The sequence below is a fragment of the Zosterops lateralis genome (genome assembly GCF_965231275.1).
Source record: "Zosterops lateralis genome assembly, chromosome: Z".
Taxonomy (NCBI): Eukaryota; Metazoa; Chordata; class Aves; order Passeriformes; family Zosteropidae; genus Zosterops; species Zosterops lateralis.
The window spans coordinates 29,332,707-29,357,605 of NC_139800.1; the positions used below are offsets into that span (position 1 = coordinate 29,332,707).

Below are 24,899 nucleotides of genomic sequence, written 5' to 3' on the forward strand. Positions count from 1 at the left end.
TTTAGGGTGTTCACTACATTTTAGTTCTGCGCATTATACAAGCTGTGTGTCTACCAAGGTACTCTTTTGAATTTCCACATAAAAATGGAATCAGTGCTATGCAGATTTTACCTTAATTCCTCTTTGAAATTCCTCTTGCCCCCAACACATTCTAACTCCAAACTAAAATAGCTTATTACATAACAGAAACTAAACTACCCTATCCTAATTTTTATCCCATTTCTCTTTCTCTTCTACTATCACACAGTCTTCTTAATATAGTATGATACACTGCTGGGAAGCCATACAGCTTGAATCCTCACTAATAAGCCACTGAAATATAAAAAAATTCCCTGTCTTTAATCTGCTAACCATGATAATTCTGCTAACAAGAATAATTTCACAAATTATTTCTACTTCTGTTATTAACTTTCTTGCTCTTTTGGTTTGCATCTTCTGGTGTTGCTGTCAAACTTAGAATTTTCATTTCAGTTAGTGAAAGAAGTATCATATTTTCAATCTGAAAATCTGGATATCTATTAAATAGACGTGTCTATTAGGAAACTGTAACTGCTTTAAATATTGTCATTTACAGTATTATAACATTTGTTTTCAATTTCTAAAATCATGACTGACTCAGTCCCAGGAGCTGAAACATGCTTAATGTCCTGTAATGCAATAGAGCTAAAATAGCTACAATTCAAAAAAGGAAAATGAAGAGCCGTAAGGGGGACATTCTGAATTCAAATCACTGTATAGATGTGTTAAAGGTTGGCTTTTGTGATTAATTTGTAGCTGTTTAAATTATGACCCTTTACTGATACTTCAGTGATTTGGCAAAGGAAGGCAGTGTAATTACCAGTATTCACAGATCATATAATTGGAAGCAAAGACAGTAAAATATGGACCAAAAATCATGTAGGACATTTTTGATTCATATCAGGGGAAAATTTTATTGGATATTACAGTTTCAGATTGAATGAAGCTTGCATTTATAAACTGAAAGTACATGAAATTACTTGTGATATGGGAAATATATAGAAAGGTCTGGATTTTATTAAGGAATTTCTAATGATTGATTAGATTCCAATCCCACAGAAACTCTGTAGTAGCTCTGACAAGAGCAATATTTAAATTATTTTCCCATTTTGTGGTTAGAAAATTAGAACAGAGCAGAAAATCACCTCCCTGGCCAGGAAGCAGCTAAAAAAGCCCCTTATATAACCACGGAACATCCTTTTGAAAAGGAACATCTGATCAAAATAAAATAAAGACCTTGTGCAAAGATGTAAATTGAAATTTCATTTTAGAAGAGATACAGGATTTCTTCAAGAATTTTATAGCAGCTCATAAGAGATCTTTGAGAATTTATCTGCAAGTGTACAGTGACTTTATTTCTTTTTCACTGTGGTTATGGCTGGATACCAGACAACCAGGATGGTGCTCAGCACTTTCTTAGGTGCAGTGCTTTACGAAATATAAGACTTCACTGACTGAATGTTCTTCAGCCTTAGGCTGTGTATGGAGACAACCATATTTATCACTGAAGTCACATGAAATGTCTGAAAAAACACAAGAATGTTTCACTACAAGCAGACAAAATCAGTCTAGAACTCTTCCTGGTTTTCATAGGTAGTAGATGAAAGCATGAGATAGTCACAACCCAAGAGCCAGCCTTATACCTTTCTTCCTTTATGGAGCTTTAATAAGATTTTTCCATTCATTCTATATATTCTCAGAATTCTAGTATTACCTAGTAGTAATTATTCTAGAAGTACAGTGTTGTTATTATTATTAGTAGTATTAGTATTAGTATTATTAGTAGTAGATTTTTAAAATGTAACTGCCCCAGATTTAAGATATTTTGTAATATGCACCTGCAAAAATATAATAATATTTAGGAAGTAAATTTGTTCTTCATCTAATCCCTAGTATAGCTCTGGAGAGATCAAGGATAAGAAGCTGTCTTATGAGACTATAACTTGAACACAAACAAACTCTCAAATATTAAAACACAGGAAATCAAAACTCAAAAAAAAATTCTCTAACAATTTCCATGTACAGGAAATAATTGTTTGCTAAAATAATTTTAAAAGCTGAATTTTCCATGCAGGCTAAAAATGTAGCATTAGTAACGTTCAACAAATGAAAAAAATTTAAAAGAACCTTCTAACAATGATATTCCATAAGAGAGTTTCAAATCCTCTCACTAGTCATAAAATAATGTTACATAGAGGAGATGAAGTGAAAATGACCATTTGCTCTTTACTTGCTAAAAAATAATTAGGACCATAAAATGAAATTATGAGAATTTCAAACAAACAGGAATTTCAAACAAACAGGAAGTAATTTTTAAAAGTAGTACATAATTAAATTGTGAAACACATTGTTACAGAATACCATGTATGACAAAAAGAAATTCAGAGAAGAAAGGACCAACTTAAGGTTATTAACCAACATGTTACAAACACAACTTCCCCAACAGAAATCTGTTTATTTGATTTTGTTGGAATTTGCATAAGGACTCTGAAAAATACCATTCTAGATATGTCCTAGGAGAGAAATTGAAATGCATTGTCTAAATTTGGTGTCGTGATCCTACAGAGTTTTTAAAGGAATAAGCATTCCATTTCCCAGCTGTAAATCAGATCATCTTGAATTAATACTTCAGCCTCCAGGTATTTGACACTGTTAGGAACTATACCATTGAAAAGGCACACCATTAATTTTGATACTTGCTTCTTTCTTGAAAGGGATAATTTCTCATAAGTACTCTTGTGGGCTTTGGGAGACTGGGGACTGGGAGCGGGTTGGCCCTGATCGACAACGAAGTGGGCATCAATCTAAGACCATGGGAGAGGAGATGCTAGGAAGGGGAACATCTGGTTAGATTATGGAGATTAGAACAGCATTATGGGAAAGGTTACATTAATCTAGTTCATCCATACAAGGTAATGTTTCGAGTTCTTGTTAATGATTGGTTGGTAATGTTTTACATATATGGTAATGTAATTGTTCATTGGTTCACTGCCCTCTGGTCGCACTGTAACAAAGTCTATATATTGTTGTGTTTACCCCATTACAGGGTCTTCAAATATTGTCCCATACAGTGTACATCTTATTGTTTTGTTGGCTTCCTTATTAAAATTGTTTTTTGGACAACTTTTGTTGTTCCTGTCTCTATTCAATTGCCACCCTGGCTGGTCTGGTCAGGTTGCATCGCTGGTGATATATTCTACCTGCTTCTTTCCTGAAATTATTAATTGTTGGTGAAAAGAAATCTTATTTTTCTGCCTATGAGATGTAATAGCAGAAATTAAACAGAACTGGAAAGTTCATTGACCTTGTTTCATATTACTTGTTTTTCTTATCATGGTTCCCCTTCAGAAATGATTGTTGATTCTATATAACAATACATGCCATAATCCTGCTTTTCATAGAGGAGACTTCATATTTTATATATACACTTTACTTAATCACTATGTTATCTGATTTTTTCAATTACTCAGACACACAAAGAAAAGGCATTAAAATAAACTTTATTTCTTTGTACTATTTTATCTGTGTACAAGGATTTACTGTGATTTTTTATTTCAAAATTAATTCAGTTCTCAGATATTCTCCTTATTTCCCTATTTTTCTAAACACAATCTTATATATGCAATGTACTGATTTCTGTATTTATCATCAGAGTAATGATTCTAAATATATCTTCTCTGTGGTATTTGTTGAGTTTCTGTGTATACTTTACATTTTTTGTACTGTACAATGCCTTCTTGACATCATGAATTCCACTAAAGAAAGAATGATCTAAAATTGACTCAAATAGAGTTTAGAAAAAGAAAGTATTTTAAGGTTAATTTTAAAAACACATCTTACTGTGACTTGTTACCTTCAATTAAAGATAGATATATGCCTGAACAGCTGTAGTAAGTACAGAAAATGGTATTTCTGGGTAATTTAGCAGAGGAAGTACACTGCGAACCTACAGTCAATAAATAAAAGTGAAGATTACAGCATAGCAGAGAAGTCAATGAACAGGAATTATGCTGCTTGCTGCTAACAACTATTTGTTGATTTCTCTGCAGTTCAACCTGCTTTGCATTCTCAGGGTGGTGGAATGTTTTGAGAAGTAGCTTAATACTTTTGAATATTTCTTTCTGTGCTTTCATTACATTTTCATGGAGAAGAGCTATTAGCCTATCAGGGTGAGTAATAGAAGGTGAACAGATTCTGTCTAAAAATTAATTTAAAAATTGTGGGAAGAAATGTGTTCTGTAGTACTGGATAACTTGAAGACCTTGAAAGTACTTGCTAGCCACTGAGATAATTCCAAGTTTCAGAGTCCTCTGGAACCTTCCCTGATTCTAGGTGTTGGCATTCCTAATGTGGCCAACAATTGCTTCTTTTTTTAACGGCAGATGCCCTTGGGATTTTTTCTGGTTTTGTTTTAGACTCATGGAACAGTGATAAAGTCTGAGGCTGTGATCCAATCACAGGACTTCATCTAGTAAGTTGAAAATAAAAGGAAGATGTTATCACCAGGACTCCTTAGTCTACATTGGCTATATTTCTTTCTCTCTCTCTTTTTTTTTTTTTCTTTTAATTTTCCCCCCAGTAACAATCACAGTTCAAAGCCCTAAATGAATCTGTCTACTTTTTAGAAAAATTATTATTTTTTTCTCACTCCCCCACTCCCCCTTCCCCTACTCTGAAAACTTGGAAATAATGATTAAATTAGTCCTGAACCTTGAAGCTGATAAGACTTTAGTAGTAGATCTATTGTTTTGGATCTCCGTCTCAGAATGCCTCTTCCTTTTCAGTCAAAAACTAATATACCTAAAGGATACATTCAGAGGATGAGAAAAACTTAATGTTTAACTTAATGTCTTAATTCTAGATTTGGTTTAAACTGATTTGGTTGCAATACAGTATTAAAGCAGTGAGATGCTAGACAGCAGTAAATGGAGTTTAAAAACCTGAGGCTTTTCTGATGAGCTCATATGAAGGCTAGTCCTGTGTTTTTAGATCAAGGAGTGAAAAAATAAATACCCTTTTTAATATCGGACAATGCTCCCCTGACTGCTGAAGCTCTTGGTTACTGGTACTCATTACAACATTTCTTAACCTCTGAAATCTACCAACATGAATCCTCTCTAACACAGAAAATCAGGTTGTGAAAGGTATTAACCACTAAGCATTTCACATTTCTTAATCACAACTTGTCATTTAGAGGTTAGAAACTAATCTCTTCCTTTTTTTCGGGATTTTGAATTGATGAGAAAAAATTGTGGGCAACTTATAATGGAAATAATGAGAGTTTTTGCGTAGAAGTTTCAAAGTAGCTGTAAAACAAGCTTGGATAGTATTATGACATTAAAAATTGTTTTTGAAGTTCAGGTGACAAAAAAATAGACATCATAATGCAGAATTTACCTGGAACAGCAAAAAATCTGTTAATAAGTGATGAGACCCTGAATTAAGTCTATAAAAGTATGAAAAATGAAGAAAGATTAATATTCAGGGCAAAATACTGATTGGAAAGTATCCATGAAAAGATAACAGGACTATTTTTAAAGCTGCATTTTACTTCTAGACACATGGGGAGAGGATTTAAAGAGACTTTCATGCTGATTACTTTAGATAAAAATACAGCCTGTTCGAAGTCAGCCAAACACGCCGGGTAGCCAAGTTGATGCAATGTGTTCCAGCATACTCTGTGTCTATGGATATTCTGGAATTTAATGTAGGTACAGCTGGGAAATCTCAGAGATACCCTTTTCCAGAATTCAGCTATTGGGTTATAAAAATATTTTCACATTTCCTGCAGATGGCTGGATTATTTTCTTCACTCATAATTTTAATTCAGAATTCATTATGGACAGCTGCTGGCTCTGATAGAACCTAATTGCTCTTTTACTAGACTCAGCTGCAAGCAGTCAGATTTCCTTTTCCTTTGTAGAGTATATTATATATAAACATGGGTGGGGAGAAAAATAACCAATTAACTAAATACATATGGATAAAATGACTCACTAAGAGTGCTGATCAAATAATGTATCAAACTACAGCTTAGGTCAAAGGAAATTACAGGCCTTGTAGGACATGATAATATATATATGGAAATAATTATCAGCACCAACACATTTGTAATTTGAGATAACACATGGAAAAGGCATTTCATTTGTCAAAAAAATCTTACAGACAATTATTACATTTTAATGAGGGGCAGGTTATTTCGCCCAACAAAAAGTCATCAGTCTTCAGTAGACCTGTTCAATTGAAACCATTTCTTGGCCAAATTGAAGTCAGGCCTCAGTATGTCCACTGGGCAACTTAGAAGAAAGTGTGGCATAATCATGAAACTATTTTTACTGCCTTCCCTCTTATAAAAAAAAAAAAAAAAAAAAAAAAAAAAAAAAAAAATCCCCAGAGAATAGTTACCTTTACTCAGGCTATCAGAAAAGAGTACATCACAAAATGAGGGAACAAAATGTTAAATGAGCCAGCAAAAATGTTAAGGATGTGAGGATTCCTGTCCACCTCCCTCCACATAAGAAATACTGGAGTGAGCTAGAATATTTTGCTAGTCCAGTTTTTTATGATGGATGAACTCAAGCAAAAGCTGTAGACATGTAAAACATGAAACAGCACTAAATAACACATTTTAAAAATCCTTTTATGCAAAGACATTTAGTGAAATGAAGAGACACATTAAAATTAAAAGTAAATAAATATATTCTAGCATATATGTGTGAAACTATTCAAAAAAGTAAAGATAGTAAATACTGCCTGGTTTTGTTCTTTGAAAAGTGTAAAATCATGAATATAAGCAAAAAAGTATCCACCAGTTTCTATAGGTAGCTAGAATAAATGGGAAAAGAATTGAAATCCTCATGAAGGAAGGCTAAACTAGTCACTAACTGCTTGCTGCTGGAGAGGAAACTTTACTGAAATATTGTTGACATTGGAGTTTTGTACTTTCCCATGAAATTTCTGACATTTGCCATTGTCATAGACAGGATACTGGCCTAGAGAGAACACTGATTCTATCTAGTAATAGCATTCCCTATGTTCTTTTACAGATTTCTGACTGCTACCAGAAACAAATCTTGCCCTGTGCAGTCACAGCAGCTTTTTAGGATTTCAAAAGATAATCCAGCCCTGAGTCACACCAGTGGGGGATATAATCTCCTGAACCACAGGCCAAGTGCCAACCAAATATGGCTTTATACACATATGATGGATTTAATCAAAAAGAACACAAGTAGGTGTTTTCCATTATTTGAACCTGCATGATGAAATATTGCTATTACTTGTTGTTTATATGTTTTTGAATTTTAATAATGGTTTCAGTGATACTATCTGGATTTTTAATGTTTATAAACAGTGAAAGCAAATACTATACATACAGCAACTACAGTTCAGGTTTTAAAAAGGGCATGTTTCTGTGCAGAACTGGTTTCTAACTGAAGACAAAACTTGAAAGTGGATGAGTATCAGTTTGCTCGTGTTTGACACCTCATGGAGGATTTACAGATAATAAAGCATAGTATTGTCCCACTCTAACAAAAGACGTATCAAGACCAATTTTAAAGGACCCACCACACTGCCACATTAACTATGATATGCTCATTCTTGTTATGTTCGTACTTCCAGGTTTTCATACGTAAGTACCTAAATTTAAGGAAAAAAATTAGAGACCTAAGCTAATAAGAACACTATTAACTTGAAGAAGGATGAGTTGGGGAATAGTATCTTTGCTATCAAGATGATTCTATCTAGTGACACTCAAATTTGAAACACAGTAAAGAAAATCCAGTATTACCATCATTCTATCAGCATACAGATGGAGACACTACTTTTTGTCTGTATACTTGTATGAACATATCCCAGTAATTGCACAAGAGTTCTTGCATGTTCAGCATAAAATATCCACGTTCTTCATCTGTAAAGTTTCCGGAATCTGAATTTCCACAACCTTGGAATTTTTTATGGTGAGAATATGAAGGCTAATCCAAACTCCTCCCTATTTGTCCTGTCCATGTGTGTAATACCATTCATTACAAAATTACAAAGGAGTGTCTTGCTATACCAATTTCTTACATCTAGCCTTTATCAACTTTTCTTCTAGACTCTTTCCCTTTTTTCCCAGTAGATTCTGCAATTCCAACAATTGATCAAAGCATCCAAAATTTTCCAAATCAGGTGAATCTGCTTTCTTAAACAGAGATCAAGCATCCAAGGCATAAACACTACAAGCCTTATTCTTTATATATTGATATGAAATAAGTTCTAAGAATAAAGGTATGTATATAAATGAAACTACTCACAGTCAGTTACTCTGATTGCATGGTCTGAGTTGCTGAGACTACTAATACAGAAGAAATATAAGGAAAAACATGGACATTAACTTATTTCTATATTTTTATATTAAGAGGAACTAAATATCCTAAGCAGGATTACCAACTATACATCTTTTCAATGAGATTCTAATAATAATCTTATTCCTCTCTTCTTTCTATTAGTGAACAATGACTATGACAAAAAAAAAAATAATTTATGAGATGTATAGTGATCCACAGCTAACAGCTGAAGAGTAAACAGCAATACAGTACATGGATGACACTCAGCACAATTTAATATACAGTAGCAACTCAATAACTTTCGGACAAAGACATGTGGGTAAAGCAGAGAAAACTTAGAATATTAATGATACTAAAATACTTGTCATACTGAAATGCTTTCACTGTCTTTTCCTCTCTAGAGGTTTCAGCTGTCTAAGGAAGTTAGGAAGGGTCCTGGATTGTTCTCAGGAGAAGGAAAGGGAAGAGATGAGAAAAATTCTAATATTTTTCAATCTTACTAGTGTTATTTCTTATGAACTGGGGAGGTTTTTTCCCCCACCGTGAAAAAGGATAGGCAGTCATCTGCAACCTACTCACTGCAAGGATTAAAAACTGAGCACTCGTAAGGCCTATGGCAAAAGAAGCTGTTCAAATGATACAGAAATGAAATAAAACAATCCACTGGAATATCACTGCCTTTGATAAGTATTTTTTTTTCTTAAACGTTCTATTTTTTATTCACAAACACTGAACAAAAGTAAGGCAAGTATTCTACTTTAGGAAATAGAATATCATAGAGTGTTTTGTTATTTTTTGAAAATTATCTTGTTTTTCACTCTGCTAACTGGTTATGTTAGTGTAGTCAGACACAGATTTACTTAAAACAGTCACATTCCTACAAACATTCAAGTTTTTCTGTTAGCAATAGCAGCATTAACAATACCTGCCAAAGCTTGAAAAAGCATCTTAGAAATATGCCCCTTGGTGCTGGTATTAAAAGAAAGATTCAAACATATGGGATTGCACTAACATGTTAAGCTTTTAGGTAGTGTTACTGAACCAACTATTTAAGTTTCTGTGATGTTTTGAAAACATAGTGGCATAAAATTCCAAACAGCCTCCAGTACTGGTTTATTGTGATCTGATTAGCACCTGTTTGCCTGCACTAATCCAACTTCAAACAAAAACGTGTGTTTTCCCCACTATCATTAGACCACACATTAGAGCCTCATGAATGCAGAATCCTAGGATTTAAGCCTGCATTTTTTCATTAAAGAAACATTTTTTTCTAGATCAGCTCTGCAAATTAGGGCAAGCCATGCAGAAAGACCAGTGGGATTGTGGTATTTCTCAACTTCTGTACAAAGGGACTAAAAGGGTAATCTTAAAATATAACTGTAAATTAAAAAAAAGCATCCACGTACATCAACTATTTCAACCACCACAGAAAATCTTCAGACATGTTACTCTCAAGATTTGAACACACCGTGTAAAGTACCTACAAACATGATGGCACTGATAAATTTAATTTGTGGATTTTTTCTTTTTAATTCAGCTTTAATTTATTGGCTTTTCTCTTCCAAATCTCACAGTGAGGATAAGGATCATGGAACATTTAACTCAATCTTGACTAAGACTCTACTGAACTATCTTTCCTGGTAGATACAGACAGAAAAGTTTTTTCTTGGGAAAAAAGTACAGTGGAATTAAGCATTTATGTTATAACTACACCTTTTCATGGAGGTAGTCCTTACAAAATATCTGATTACTTAAATTAAAAAATCTGCAGTTAGATGTTTCCATTGGTGCTCCATAATTTGTTCAGCAATGATCTATGCTTTTCTTCCCCATAAAATTAACATACCTGCAAATCTATTTTAGCTACCTTTTCCAATTAAAATCCTGCCAACTTTTCTGCACAAGTGTGCTGGTTTTAGCCAGGGTAGAACTTATTTTCTTCACAGACTTCTTGCCTCTGTTTCAGTGTGTGCTGCAGCTCAAGGAAGGTGGGGATGCATGGAAGGTTGGGAGGAGATGCAGGTGACCCAAATTGACCAAAAGGGATATTCCAGACCATATGGCATCATGCCTATTAGATAAAGTAGGGGGAGGAAGAAGGAAGGAGGAGACATTTGGAGTGATGGCATTTATCTTTCCAAGTCACCATTATGTGTGATGGGGCCCTGCTCTCCTGAAGATGGCTAAATACCTGCCTGCTCATAGGAAGCACAATTTCCTTGTTTTGCTTTGCTTGTGTGTACAGCTTTTGCTTTCTCTATTAAACCGCTTTTATGTCAATCTATGAGTTTTCCAGCTTTTACTCTTCTGAGTCTCTTCCCAGACCCACTGTAAGCAGTTGTGTGGGGCTTCACTTCTGGCTGAGGTTTAACCACAGCCACAAGTAAGAGCTTTGACTGGTAGAATTTCCTTATGAAATTCTCAACATGTTTTTGACTTCTATATTAGATTCAAATTCAATTCTGTATGGGCAATCAAACCGTTATCGAAAGTAGATGTCTAAATGACATGCAAAGATGCGTGTTGCTTATACATTAGTAATAAATAATTGCCAATATTTTGGAAATTCTGATCATATAGTTTTGCGCTTCTTTGCTATTATCACACAAAAATTATTGAAAATACTTCCATTTGCATATATTTGACATACACTTAGCAGAACTTGTCTTACCAAGTTTAGTAATGTAGAATGATAGTATATACATTCTCAGGTAATTTCACTAGATAGAACTAAGGTTTTTTTTCTGGTCACTGTTATGTGAACAGAGAGTATTCAAGCATCTACAGGGTGGGTTCTTCAATAGTCAGGTGGTTTCAGCTCAGACTTTTTCCCATTAAGCACACTGTAATTATTAAATAAGATCCTCACACCTGCAAAAACCATTTCCTAGGAAGAGGACATTAAAATAGCTTACCAACAAATGAGGCTTTGATACAAACTTGTCTGGGGCCTCTCGTGAACTGGGTCTCCAGCTACCTTGATTCTCTATTGGACATTTAGCTGTACCCTGAAGCCATGGAGCAAACTAAAAAAAAATTTAATCCCTTAATATGAAATGGACTGAAAGACAACTGATAGTATTAAGGGAGATGGGTGAAAATGCAGTAGGGGAAAGCTTGGGCTAAACCTTTCACTAGCAACATCTACTGATAAATACAGAATAAATAGGGGGTTACTCTGTAAAGATCAAAACACAGACAGCTGGCTCTTGTATCCCTCACCCACACAGGACGAGAAATAAATTTTCCTGTACTTAGTTGTCTGATAGCTTTTTTTTTCAGTTTCTATGGTTTAAAAGTTTGCAGAAAAAGGCTTCCACAGATTCTTCAAGCCTACTCTTCCTTTTCATCAAATACATTTTGAAAGGCAACACCCATTCAGTTTATACTTCTGTAACGTGATTATTATAATTTCCTGAGCTTTGATAGTTAGATAGGTACTGGAAGAAGTATAAAAGAAGGTATTAGTGATGCCTCAGATGGCTTAAAATTGCCACTATAAATCCTGTGCTCCTTACAGAAACTAAACTCAGATTACTCCTTCAATGAGATATTGTTGAAAAGAATGTCTACCATACGCAAAAGATATAAGATATAGTTATGCATTATATTGTTTGGCTCTAGTTAGAAAAGTCTTAAGCACTTTTTAAATCTGGATGATGAAATGGGGGAATTTAATGAAAAGGGATTTAGGTAGTCCTGAACACAAAACAGGAGACAATGACAGACGAGATACAGAACAAGTACAAGAGGAATATTAGAAAGGCTGCAGAGGCAGACTAGGAGACAGAAAGGAACAAATGAAAACCAAGAAGTTTGTCAAGAGCTGAAAAATATCTCAGTGGAAAATAGTGACTAGTAGAGGGCAGTAAAAGGAGATGTTTGGCAAAAGTTAGTATGACAATTATCATTAGAATAACAATCTGACTTCAGAGAAAATACTAAGAAAGATAAGAACATATTTCATTAAATGGTTCAGCAATGTGATAGCAACAGTGAAATAAGTTTGAGAACACAATGGAATTGAAGGACACAACTAGAATATAGCTAGAGGGGTCCACAGAATAAGGATCAGATCACACTGGAAATGAAAAAAATGGATTGAAGTGTTAAATGATGTATAATAAGCAAAGAAAAGATTGGAATGGAGAAACTTACAAAGTGAGCAACAGAAAAGAGAATAAAAGAAAATGTAAAGTAGATTCTAATTTAAAACCAGGTAATGTGCAGAGCTTGTACTTGACTGTTTTAAATTCTCTTTTTATGAGCTAGAAAAGAAATGTTTATGCATGTCCAGTACTTTTATTTCAAATCAAATGGGAAGAATTTTCATGTGGCTGAATGAAAGATACATGAAAGAAAATACTCTGCTGATGCTCTATAGTTTTCTCTATAGTTTATATTTTGATTTTTTAAAAACCAATCTAATAACCATAGAATCACAGAATAACCTGAGTTTGAAGGGACCCACAGGAATTACTGAAGTCTGACTCCTGGCCCTGCACAAGACAGCCCCAAGAAAATCATGTTGTATCTAAAATGATAAGGCAATACAAATCTCTGAATAGAACATTGCTACAGTATGCCTGAAAAGTGACACTCATGTTAACATTACTATTGTGAGAAACACTTCAGTGACTTCTTGCTAGTCTATCAGTTAGATAGTCAGCACATTACATTGAGAAGTTAATTAATACATTCATAAACTTTGGACTGTCCAGAACATTTGATGCTAAATGTCCAGACTGTTTTAATTACAGAGACATAAATTTTTAAATTTTTCAGAAACCAGGTTTCATTAATTCTGCTCATAGAAAAATTGTTAGGAGTGGAATTTAAAATGTTGCTAAAATAATAGGATATGAGAAAGTCTCTTTTTTAGAGGTGAGGTTGTATGAAGTGACTGAATCTTAATGTCTTAAATATATAAGGCAAAAAGCTTATGTATAACTGATTATGCTTATTGCAGATAAATTCTTGATAAATTAATAGGAATTTGGGATTAAAAAAGTGCCTCAGGCATAAAATTATACTACCTTGCATGACCACCATTTTCAATGAAATCTGCATGCAAAACTAATGACAAAGAGAAAATAATGGCCATGTACTTCATCAGTACCACTGAGTGATAACATTGCATTTTATTTAATCTTTTCCAATGAATAGCCATAAGAACTGATTTAATTTGACTTTTTTTGCATTGTGGTAATTTAGGCTATTATATTAACTTAAGAGATTTTCCAGAGTGGGAAGATTAATTTCTTCTATTAAGTTTGGTTTTGATTTAGAATATAGCATCTTCGCTGTTGAGCAACTTTGGAGGTTTTGCTACATATGGATCAAGCTAATGAAGTTGTATGTGAGGAAATCTAAAATCCTAGACAATAATCAAAATGTTTTAAGACCCTGCAAATGCAAGTACAAAAAGGTTTGTCTCCATTCAAGAAATAATCAGCAAATTTTATGACTATATTTGTGTTGTGATTTATAATTATTCCACATTTTTAATCCTGGTGTTTCAATAAATATTTACTATCTGTGTTGCATGTTCTCTGGTATTTTGTAAATGGTCTGTGCCTTTCAACATTTAAATTCGTCTTATTTTGTTTTCCTGTTGAATTTATTTTTCTGTATTTTTTACAGAAGACTCTTTCAATCACTCCAAATTATCAGATTCCATGGCTGGGTGGAATACGATAAGAAGTCAGAACTAGACATGGTGGTATGCTGTAATTATTATTCCTCAGGTTTTGGATGACAAAAGGAAGACTGGTTTTCAAACATGCTAAGCATTTATAATTTCAGTGATCTATGTGTACTTCAATTAGTAAGTCTGGTACCTCTCAGACTTACTAATTGAAGGTATTCCAAAATGAAGTTTACAAGCAACAGTGATCTTAGAAACTTGCTTTGTAGCCCTTTGGCTATACAGCAAGCTATATAATGTATGACAATATAGCCCTTTAATGAGGGAACCCATCTTGCAGTTTATTTTCTATCAGAATCAGTACATATGTTCAGATAATGCCCCTATCAACATGATTTTAAGGCCTTCTCAAAGATCTGTTCAGCAAATTCCAAAGAATCTCCATTTTCCTTAGTCCCAAAACTCAAAGAGCAGCTGACTTTTTTCTTCCAGTTTTATTAATTCATACCTTATAATGCCTGAAAAGGTTTGCTACTTTGCAAAAAAGCATGGAACACTCATTTCCCTGGAACTAGGTTCAGCTTGTTCCCCAGTTATATCCTTTGCATTTTCAGCTCTGCAAAGTCCTAAACTGAAGATTGAACTTTGAATATAGATTCAGGTCTTACCTATTTTCAACGAAACTTTGAATTTATCTATCTTAATTCTCATGTTTGCTACTTTCTCACACCAATATAAGTAATAATTTCAAAAAGTGTTTCATTGCTTAAAACACACTTCCTTCAACACTTAGGCTCTTAAGCCAAAACTATCCTCTTCCTTTTTCATGTCACGTTCTGAATGCCACAGATACATTTGTATTCTCCCTGCAGACATTCTCCCAGGAGATCTTTTGATGTCCTAAAATTAAATTAATAAAAAAAAATAATAAAATAATTCTAGCCTACCCAAGTTGGCAGTGCCATACTCAGGTCCATGAATCCAATCACCTTTTTCTTTGACAGACTCAGAAGTCTATTTGAAAGAAAATCGTACTTTAATCTGCAACAAAACAGAAAGCAGTAACCTTGGTATAACATGCTTTGAAGAAACTCCTGGGCTTACCTGCAATGCACAACCATAGGTCCAGCATCAGGTGGGTTGCAAGTCTTGACTCGTCGCAGGAAAGCTAAGAATGGTGTTGGGTGTTCTGGGACACCATGGTCAGGCCAGGCAGTGAACTGGAATTGCCTCACTTCCCTTTTCTCACTTGAGCCATTCTATGAAATTTAAAAATTTCATTACAAAACTGCTACTTGAGATGATATTGGCACTTTTCAGTGAAACAACTGCAGAAGCATATATAGTAGTGAAAATTGTTTAAATATTTGGTGCTAGCAAGAAAAAGAACTCAGGCTAAGAACTCAGCAGAAGAAAACAAATTAAAGATACAATGTAAGATCTTTAACTGTACTATACACTTGTGCACCACTGGTTCTACAGACTTAGTATTCAGGTTTTTCATGGTGAGAGCTCTGCATTAACTTACAAAACTTCATGTAATCAGGAAAATACAGTACTCTGTAGAAGTCTCAATGTTCAGTGCTGCTAGAAGGAAACAAGGGAGAAGAATGAAGGAGGGGAAGGGGAGAAAGGGAATAGGAAGTAAAGGAAAAAGGCATGCAGGTAAGGCAGGAAGCAAAAGGACGAAAGAGGACAAGGTGACAGGAGAGAGGTTGGTGATAGTAAGGAAGGAACAAATGGGAGAGGAGGGGAAAAAACAGCCACCCTTTCAATTTCAAAGTATATAGTAAGTATATATAAGTATAAATACCTTGTAAAGTGCAAATGTACGAACACAGTAAGTTGCCAATTCAACAGTGTCTACAAGGGTCACTTGGATTAGTCCGTAAGTTTCAGTGCCTCTGCTTGGCCAGTATTGATCACACTTCACCTGCAGTGAAAAGCATGTTATCATTTAATACATTCAAAGCTAAAATTTATTACATATTGGACTGTATATCACGATAGGTTTTAAAAGTATGTAGAGAGAGAATGGCCAACTTCTAACACAAAAAAATTATTTTATCATCCACAAGAACTGCTCTTTTGGTAGTAGATTATACAATGTCTTCTTCTACAACAGGCAAGTTCAGTAGGACAGATAATTGAGAAATGCTAATAAGCATAGATACACTACAAAAAAAAATATAACAGCTTAAAGTATGACCTATACCTTCACGTTTCACAGTCCATAATTTGATCCCTTCAAAATAGACGGAACATTTTAAAATATTTGCCATCTTTTACTTCAGTCCCCAGACTCACAAGCTACTGCTTTGATGCTAATATTTATTATGTATAGAAATAGCTCAGTACAAACAAGCATTTTTTTTAGAAATAATTTCAGTACACTGATAAATGAAAATAAATGAAAGGGCATCAGCAGCTATTAAGTGGACTATAAGAAAAAAAAATTCCTTCTGAGATCAGTGCTCATCAGAGAAGAAGTATAAAATGAAATTGGGTCCACAGGTATTTAAAAAACACAGTTTGGTGAAGGGTTCACCCATCAAATTTTAAAAAAACATGGGAGCATTTCATTCAGAGGAATCTTAATTTTAAAATGTCACAGTTTAGAAGATTAAAAAATGCAATAATTCTGTGTAAGATGACTCATAAGAGAACCATCTTTTTATCATCATTTCTAAGGCACAATAATTTGTTTCAGTTAAAAAGAGTATTTACAATGAAAACTGTGAAGAAAATAGAAATGCTGAACCCCTAAACCAACCAGAAAATGTAGTACAAAGCAGGATGGAGGTCAAGTAATTTAAAGCATTTTACTTTCAGTGGCTGATGGGTGAAACAGAGAGTCAATCTCTATTCTATTTATAACAATACATTCTTACCAATTAGCCCTGCACACAGTACAGAAAAGAATTTTAAACTGAGTTCAGTAATAACACGTTGTTTTTTACAAAAAATGTCTTCATTAATACTCTAAACCACACTCATACCAAATACAATGAGACTATATTAAATGTAAAAAACAACAAAAGCAGAATATTGCACAATATTTCCAATTAAAAAATGTGAATTTTCATGCTAATCCATGAAAAAAACTGATTATTTCCCCAAAATGGAAAGCTAGGATATGCATCTTTGAAACTCATGTGTTCTCCAGGTTCTTCATTCTGCACAATACTTATTGAAAAAAGACTCGGTATGCTTTCCAACTCTCCAGACCAAATAGCTTTTGCTCACAGATCATTTTATTTTAAGGCTCAGAGGTCACAGATCATTAACGGTTCACAAATCGGTCTGAGAACAAGTAATCTAGATAGAAGGGAAAAAAATTCTAGCCACTAAAGCAAGTGATAAGAATTCATTAGTGCGAAAGTAAAGGGAAATAATTTTTTTACAGGAAATGATAGTTTAATTTAGAGATAACAAATTGCAATAAAATAAATAAAATGTTTATTGATACTGCTCTATTAATGGGATTGATTGTGGAAAAAATCTCTCATTAAGTAATTAAGTAATATTGTGTCATTTACTGAAAGTATTGCAAATAGTTGACAAATATCTGTTATATATTTGCAAGATTTCTAGTACTTGCCCCTTGGTCTTCATAAACCAAACTGAAAAGCATGTTTTCAATTGAGAACATGAAATATAATTATAGTAAATTTAGTTTCACTTTCTTATTAATATAGAAACAGTGCACCATGTCTATATTGGTTAGCTGTATTTTAAACACAGAAGTTGTGGTTTATTATTTATTAACTCCCACACAATGACACATTTTTTCATGGAAAGTGTTGATACATAATAACTGTAATTTGTAATTTTAGCAGCTACTTTAGGTTTAGTATAAACTTCCGACTAAACTTGGGTTTTTGAAGGTTTTTTTTAATTAATAAAAATGAATTTTTAATTAAAGCAAGAGAAAAGTGTAGCTGTGCCTTTACATGCCTATGTTGTTCTCTTCACCCTGCAGCTTTCACATATAAATTGTATGCTCATAGAAGCAGTACTAGCTCCTGGAAAGCATTCCTGAAAGTTTAACCAATCCCGAAAAATGTTGCAGTTTGCTAACAACAAAAGTTGATCAGCTTGAAAATGACAGAAAATGTTTGTTTTATTTTTATTTTCTTTAATAATCTAATGTAAAGAATATACTTGGGCTTAGAATGCTATAGAAAACTGTTCCTTTTCAGTTAGACTGGGAAAAAATAAATGTTTATGCTCCTTTAGGTGCAGATTTTGTTTGGGTTTTTCTTTAATGTACTAGTTTATCTAACATAAACTTCAGTTATGGTATAATTTTTCAAAAATACCTTCTGTGAGAGCTGTGTGGTGCAGAGAACTGCTGCTGGAAGCAGACACTGAATGTTCAATAAGAAACTCCATTTGTAGAGTAGTATATATATTATTTGGAAGTGGAAACTGATGAAAATAAGTATCAATTCTTTTAGAAAGAAAACCTGATTTCAGGTTGATGTGGATTTGACCTTCTGGAAGAGCACATGAAGTGTAAGTTGATTGAACTGCATCTTCTGTCCCTTTTGCCTATTGTTTTTTCTCAGAACAAGAGGTCTTCTTCAGAGATGTGTCCTTATGTGCCTCCTACCCTCTTTTGGTCTGTGATCATAAACCTTATATTCCCAATACTCCTAACAATTTAGAGTCCAATTTATCTTTGAGAGAGATCAAACAATGTTTTCTTTTGGACTTCACTGGCAGCAGAGGACCAGATAATGCAAGTTAATTGGTAAGACACTACTTTCTGAGACAGAATTCTTTCCAAACGTTTTATTCTATGTTAAGATCTGAGTCTTCAGCTCTTGAAGTGAGAGAGGTTACATATCCCATCTTATTTTCAGAAAAAAAATCTCAACTCCTTTGAGTCATGCAAAATTTAACAAAGATTATTTAACAAATAATTTAACAAAATTTAACAAGTCAATTTCGATTTTTTTTGCCAAACACATTCTTGCTTTAGCTTTTTGGTCTATTTTTAATTTCTCTGTAGTAAGAGCCATTTCTTCCTTGCTTGTGGAAATTATTTGGAAAAAAAATTTAAATTTAATGTGGCAAAGTATGGTGAGGATAACACCAGTCATCCTCAGAAATACAATTACACTATTTTTCATTGACACAGTTATTTTCTAATATACCTTTGATGAGCCCTCACCTCATAGTCATCTTTCTCTTATCCGTGTAGCTGCGAGTTCCAAGGGTTGATCCTTTCCCTAGCGGACTATATTCACATGCACCCAATGAGAGTTTTTCTGTGCCACTAACTGTACATGAGAACAGCTTTAACTAGTAATTATATAATGTTCTCTTGTCTGCCACTAAAGATGGCAAGATGAATGAAGCAGACAATATGAGTGTGAAATGACTCAGTGGTAATTTAAAAGAGTGGGTTTTTTTAAGAGAAATTAAATTACAAGTACTGACAAGCATATCTTTTAGTAATACTTTCCAACCACAGAATCACAGAATCACAGAATGTGTGGGTTGCAAGAGACCTTCAAGATCATTGAGTCCAACCCAGCCCTAACACCTCAACTAGGTCATGGTATCAATTGCCACATCCAGTCTTTTTTTAAACACATCCAGGGATGGTGACTCCAGCACTTCCCCAGGCAGACCATTCCAGTACTTTATCACCCTTCTGTAAAAAAACTTCTTCCTAATATCTAGCCTATATTTCCCTTGGCGCAGCTTAAGACCGTGTCCTCTCACTCTGTCAGTTGCTGCCTGGAGAAAGAGACCAACCCCCATCTGACTACAACCAGCTTTCAGGCAGTTGTAGAGAGTGATAAGGTCACCTCTGAGTCTCCTTTTCTCCAGGCTAAACAACCCCAGCTCCCTCAGTCATTCCTCACAGGGTTTGTGTTCCAAGCCCCTCACCAGCCTTGTTGCCTCCTCTGGACATGTTCAAACATCTCAACGTCCTTCCTAAACTGGGGGGCCCAAACTGGACACAGCACTCAAGGTGTGGCCTCACCAGTGCCCAGTACAGGGGAAGAAAGACCTCCCTGCTCCTGCTGGCCACTCTATTCCTGACACAGGCCAGGATGCCTTTGGCTTTCTTGGCCACCAGGGCACACTGCTGGCTCATGTTCAGCTGCTGTCACCAGTACCCCCAGCTCCCTTTCTGCCTGGGCACTGCCCAGCCACACCGTCCCCAGCCTAGAGCATTGCAGGGGGTTATTGTGGCCAAAATGCAGGACTCAGCACTTGGAGTTATTAAACATCATCTTCTTGGACTTTGCTCATCCATCCAACCATTCCAAATCTCTCTGAAGACTCCTCCTACCTTCCAACAGATCGACACACACTCCCAGCTTAGTGTTATCTGCAATTTTACTGATGAAAGACTCAATACCCTCATCCACGTCATCAATAAAGATATTGAACAGAGCTGGCCCCAGCACAGACCCCTGAGGAACACCACTGGTGACTGGCTGCCAGCTGGATGCAGCACAATTTCCCACCACTCTCTAGGCCTGGCCATGCAGACATTTCTTAACCCAGCAAAGTGTGTTTTTGTCCAAGCCATGGGCTGCCAGCTTTTCCAGAAGTGTGCTGTGGGGGACAGTGTCAAAAGCCTTGCTGAAGTCCAAGTAGACAACATCCACAGCCTTTCCCTCATCCACCAGGCAGGTCACCTGGTCATAAAAGGAGACCAGCTTGGTCAAAGATGACCTACCCCTCCTAAACCCGTGCTGCCTGGGTTTGATACCCAGGCCATCCTGTAGGTGCTGTGTGATGACACTCAATATAAACTGCTCCATTACCTTACAGGGTACTGAGGTCAGGCTAACTGGTCTATAATTACTGGGATCCTCCTTCCCACCCTTTTTGTGAATGGGTGTCACATTGGCCAGTTTCCAGTCATCCAGAACCTCACCAGTGAGGCAGGACTGTTGAGAAATAATGGAGAGCGGCTTTGCAAGCTCATTTGTCAGCTCCTTCATCACCCTGGGATGGATCCCATCTGGGCCCATAGATTTATGAACATCCAAGTCACTCAGCAGTTCTCTGACCGCCTCTTCCTGGATAACAAGGAGACCATTCTGCTCCCTGACACCATCTACCAACCCATGGTCATAAGTCGCACATTGCAAAATCATTATATACAACATGAGAGCAGCTCTCAAATGATTAAAAGTATTAAGAAATCTTTTTAAGTACCATAGTAGTAAATGTAGTTAGAATATGTAAGTAATGATAGGCACATTCTTGTAACTTGCCTTTCAAATATACACATATTTTCTTTCTCTACATTTCTTTCACTCGGACCATGCAAATCCTTGCTCTTCATTGAAGTACAAGTATTCACTGAAAGCAAAGCTGTAAAAAAATGTAAATGCATCCTTTTCCATTAAAAATGAGAATCCTGAGACATTCTCAGACTTGAAGGATTTCAGCTACAGAGTTCCTAATATTCATGGATATTCACAGTCGAACAAGTCACAGACACTAGAGAACATGCTGCTATGCATCAACAGAGCTGAAGGAAGTGTATTTCCATATGAACATATGAATACAAAGATTTCTGACATTCAAGGGTAGAGAAATAATTTTCCAGTATTAAGTTCCATCATTCAGGCTGAAAAGCTCCTTCAGGTGATTCTTAACACATGAACCAGCTGTTACAAGCCATCTAAGTTTATAGGGACAAAATGAAAAAGATCGGGAAAGAGACAGAAAACTAACGTCAAGCAGATACATATTATTTGCTATAAGAGCAGTATATGAATTATGCTGAATCTGGAATACAAAATATCAGTAGTACATAATTTCTTGCTCTGGTTTTCTTACTAAAAAAATAATTTTGCAGACAGATTTTTCTATAGTATTTTCAGATGATCTTCCTTCAATAACGGAAGAAGAATAAATTATGCTGAATGGTAATACCAACTATACAATAAGGAAGGTAGTGACAAATGTTGATAATGGAACCTATCTCATACCCTATAAGGCTAGTTTACGGCCTCAGACTCTTCAGCTAACGTTCTGTCTCCAAACAGATGTTAATCTGAAACCATTTTCTTTTTCCAGCAATGTCTTGCCACCTAGATTTGACTCTAAAGCTAAAAGACACTGATAATAGTATTTGAGATTATAATGCAAAGATTAAAAAAAAAAAAAAAAAAAAGAAAAAAAAAAAGCAGAGTACAGACACATTTTCAATTTTATTTGAACAAGATCTAGGGTCACTCATTGACTTTGTCTAGATCTAGATAAAATATTAAAATATAAATCCGTAATCATAAATAAATTTTAGATTTTGATCCTAACTACAGTGGTGAAAAAAAATTCCAATAAGAATCTGGAGGCAACACAAATGAATCATAAGCTAATCAATCCATAACAAACTTTAGTCTTCTATTAAGGCTTCAAATCCACCCTCATTACACCCCTACTTTCTGAAATTTCTGAGGTATAATTAGTAGGTTAACAGTTAACACTGAAAGACAATTGATTAATAAAGAGATTATCTCCAAATTTTTTCCACTCTGATCCTTATAAAACAATGTGGTATGATTCTTAAAAAAAAAAGGAAACAGATATTGAAAGGAATGTTGGGCATGTTTAAAAGTGTCCTCTATCTCAATTTTCATCTTCATCTATACAAGCAAAAACCAATTCAAAACTGTACTGCTGATATCAATGTGAGATGCCCTTTTAAAGCTCTTTCTAACAGCAGGGAAGGCATGGCTTTAATAAATTCATTTTGAAGGATGAGTCTGTCAAACAGTCAAGTGCAGCAAGATTTTCCAAAAAGGTCTTGAAAAGGTTTAAATGAATGGACTGACTGGAAAAGTGATTGTGCTGACTAGTCTTTGTTTCATCCTCTTGTACTCAAGTCTGATCACTCTGTGCAGCCTGAATAATCCTTTAACTGAATAAGATATTACAGTATGAAGAACATATTGAACATTTCAGCCCGCTATTCAAGTGCTGTAATGAAGATCTACTATTTTCCATAAAAGAGAACTATCTCTTTAAGCTGATATGAATTTTATGTAAAATTTCAGTGAAACAAAAGCATCAAAAGAAAGAAACATCACATAAAAAAAAAATCTATTACTATTTTGTCTTTGGTTCACTTGAAACAAAACTAATGTATGAAAAAGTACATTGGAAAGTATTTTGTGGACCTTAAGGTCTCAGTCTGGATTTTGATTTTTGCATGGAACTTCCAGTGCTGGTGAGCTTTCTATAGCTAGTGTAATACACATATGAAGTTCTTTATCTCATAAATGTATTTCATGCAGTTCTTGTAATGTGAAACCAGGAAATTTCCCCAGCAAAAGCACTGATTACCAACCTCAATAGCCAACTGTATCCATTAACTTTCTTAGAACACAGGACAGACTCTGTAAATGAGGCAAATGCAAAATAAAAAATGCAAATCATAATATTCTTTTTCAGAGAAACCTGTTGGAAGAATTTAATTTTTCTTCACTTATTGCTTGCCATAAAAGACAACTGGCCTTGACTTTTTTCACCATTATCTACTAAATAAGGAAAAGTAAGATTACTTTTTGATAAACAATACTAAATCTACTCTCTGACATTTTTGAGCCTCAAATTGCTTGGCAGAGCACCATGCGCTGAAGTAAAAATACTACCACGCTAAACCAAACATGAACTAATCATGCTTACAGAGAGGGCCACAAAACCTGTGGAGGGTCTCAAACGTAAGTCCTATAAAGAGAGGCTGAAGATACAATTGTTCAGCCTGGAGAAAAGAAAGTTCAGGGCTCTAGAGCTACCTGGAAGGAGGTTGTGGCGAAGTAGGGGTGGATCTCCTTTTCCAGGCAACCAGCAACAGGACAAGAGGAGAAGGCCTCAAACTCCACCAGGGGAGCTTTGGGTTGTGTATCAGGAGAAATTTCTTCACTGAAAGAGTGGTTAAGAATTGGAACACGCTACCCAGGGAAGTGGGGGAGTCACCATCCCTGTAAGTGTTCAAAAAACAAGCGGACATAGCACTTTGTAATATGGTTTAGTGGGCATGGTGGTGTTTGGTAAAAGGTTGGATATCATGAGCTTGAAGGTTTTTCCAACCTTAATGATTCTAAGATTCTACATTCACTCAATTTTGAAAACAAATAAGCAGAATTTTTAATCTTCTAACTCAAAATGCCAGTGGGCGTTTTGTACATGTGGCATAGTTCTCTGTATTGAGAAGAATTATATGAGGTACTAATGTATGTCTTACTTTACCTCAAGCACAAAGCAAAGGAAATAAGAAAATAAAGTCAAATTACAGAGTTAGAATACGGTTTTGACTAAACCACTTGCTATACATTTGCTTCAGGGAAATGATATTTTTATAGAAAACCATCAGTTTATCCTAACAGCTAAAAGAAACCGCACAGAACAATAACATGAAAAATCTAAATGGTTGTCTTGAAAAATACTTTTGGCAATACCAGGTATTGCCAACTTGAGACCACTACAGGTAGAGACTTGAAAGCTTACAATTGAGACTGCACACAGTATCCTACAAAGCTTGCTCCATTCTTGACATTACATTTTGGAAGTTCTTTAATAGTTCAATACAAATTATTTTTGCTGCAAAGTTTATTTCTTCCTCCTTAAAGCCCCAAAGGCAGGGAAAATGGTTGATTACTATGAAATTTTTTAACAGCCTTTCACGTGCGGAAGGACTACTATGATTTTCTTCACTCTCATATATAAAACAAATCAAAATCTTTCTGACTATTTCTCCAGCATCTGCTCATTACTGTTCTCGTCAAGATTCTTTGTAATTTACCAACATCTTTTCACATGGGGCATTAATTCTGTATGTTTTCTACTTCAAATCTATATAAGCTGAAATAACCAGACTTTGAGCCTATCTGGTGGGTAAAAGCAATTTCTGCACACAAATT

At 34.9% G+C, this 24,899-nt stretch overlaps 1 protein-coding gene across 1 annotated transcript in view; it reads right to left on the bottom strand.

Moving 5' to 3' along the window:
• Positions 1-24,899, bottom strand: part of PTPRD (protein tyrosine phosphatase receptor type D) — a 366,236-nt gene that overhangs the window by 20,912 nt on the left and 320,425 nt on the right. Inside the window, exons 24-25 of the mRNA XM_083884531.1 lie at positions 15,806-15,925; positions 15,097-15,251 (exon numbers count right to left, since the gene is read on the bottom strand). Coding sequence (XP_083740657.1) covers positions 15,097-15,251; positions 15,806-15,925 — 275 coding nt within the window. The remainder of the gene's footprint in view (positions 1-15,096; positions 15,252-15,805; positions 15,926-24,899) is intronic.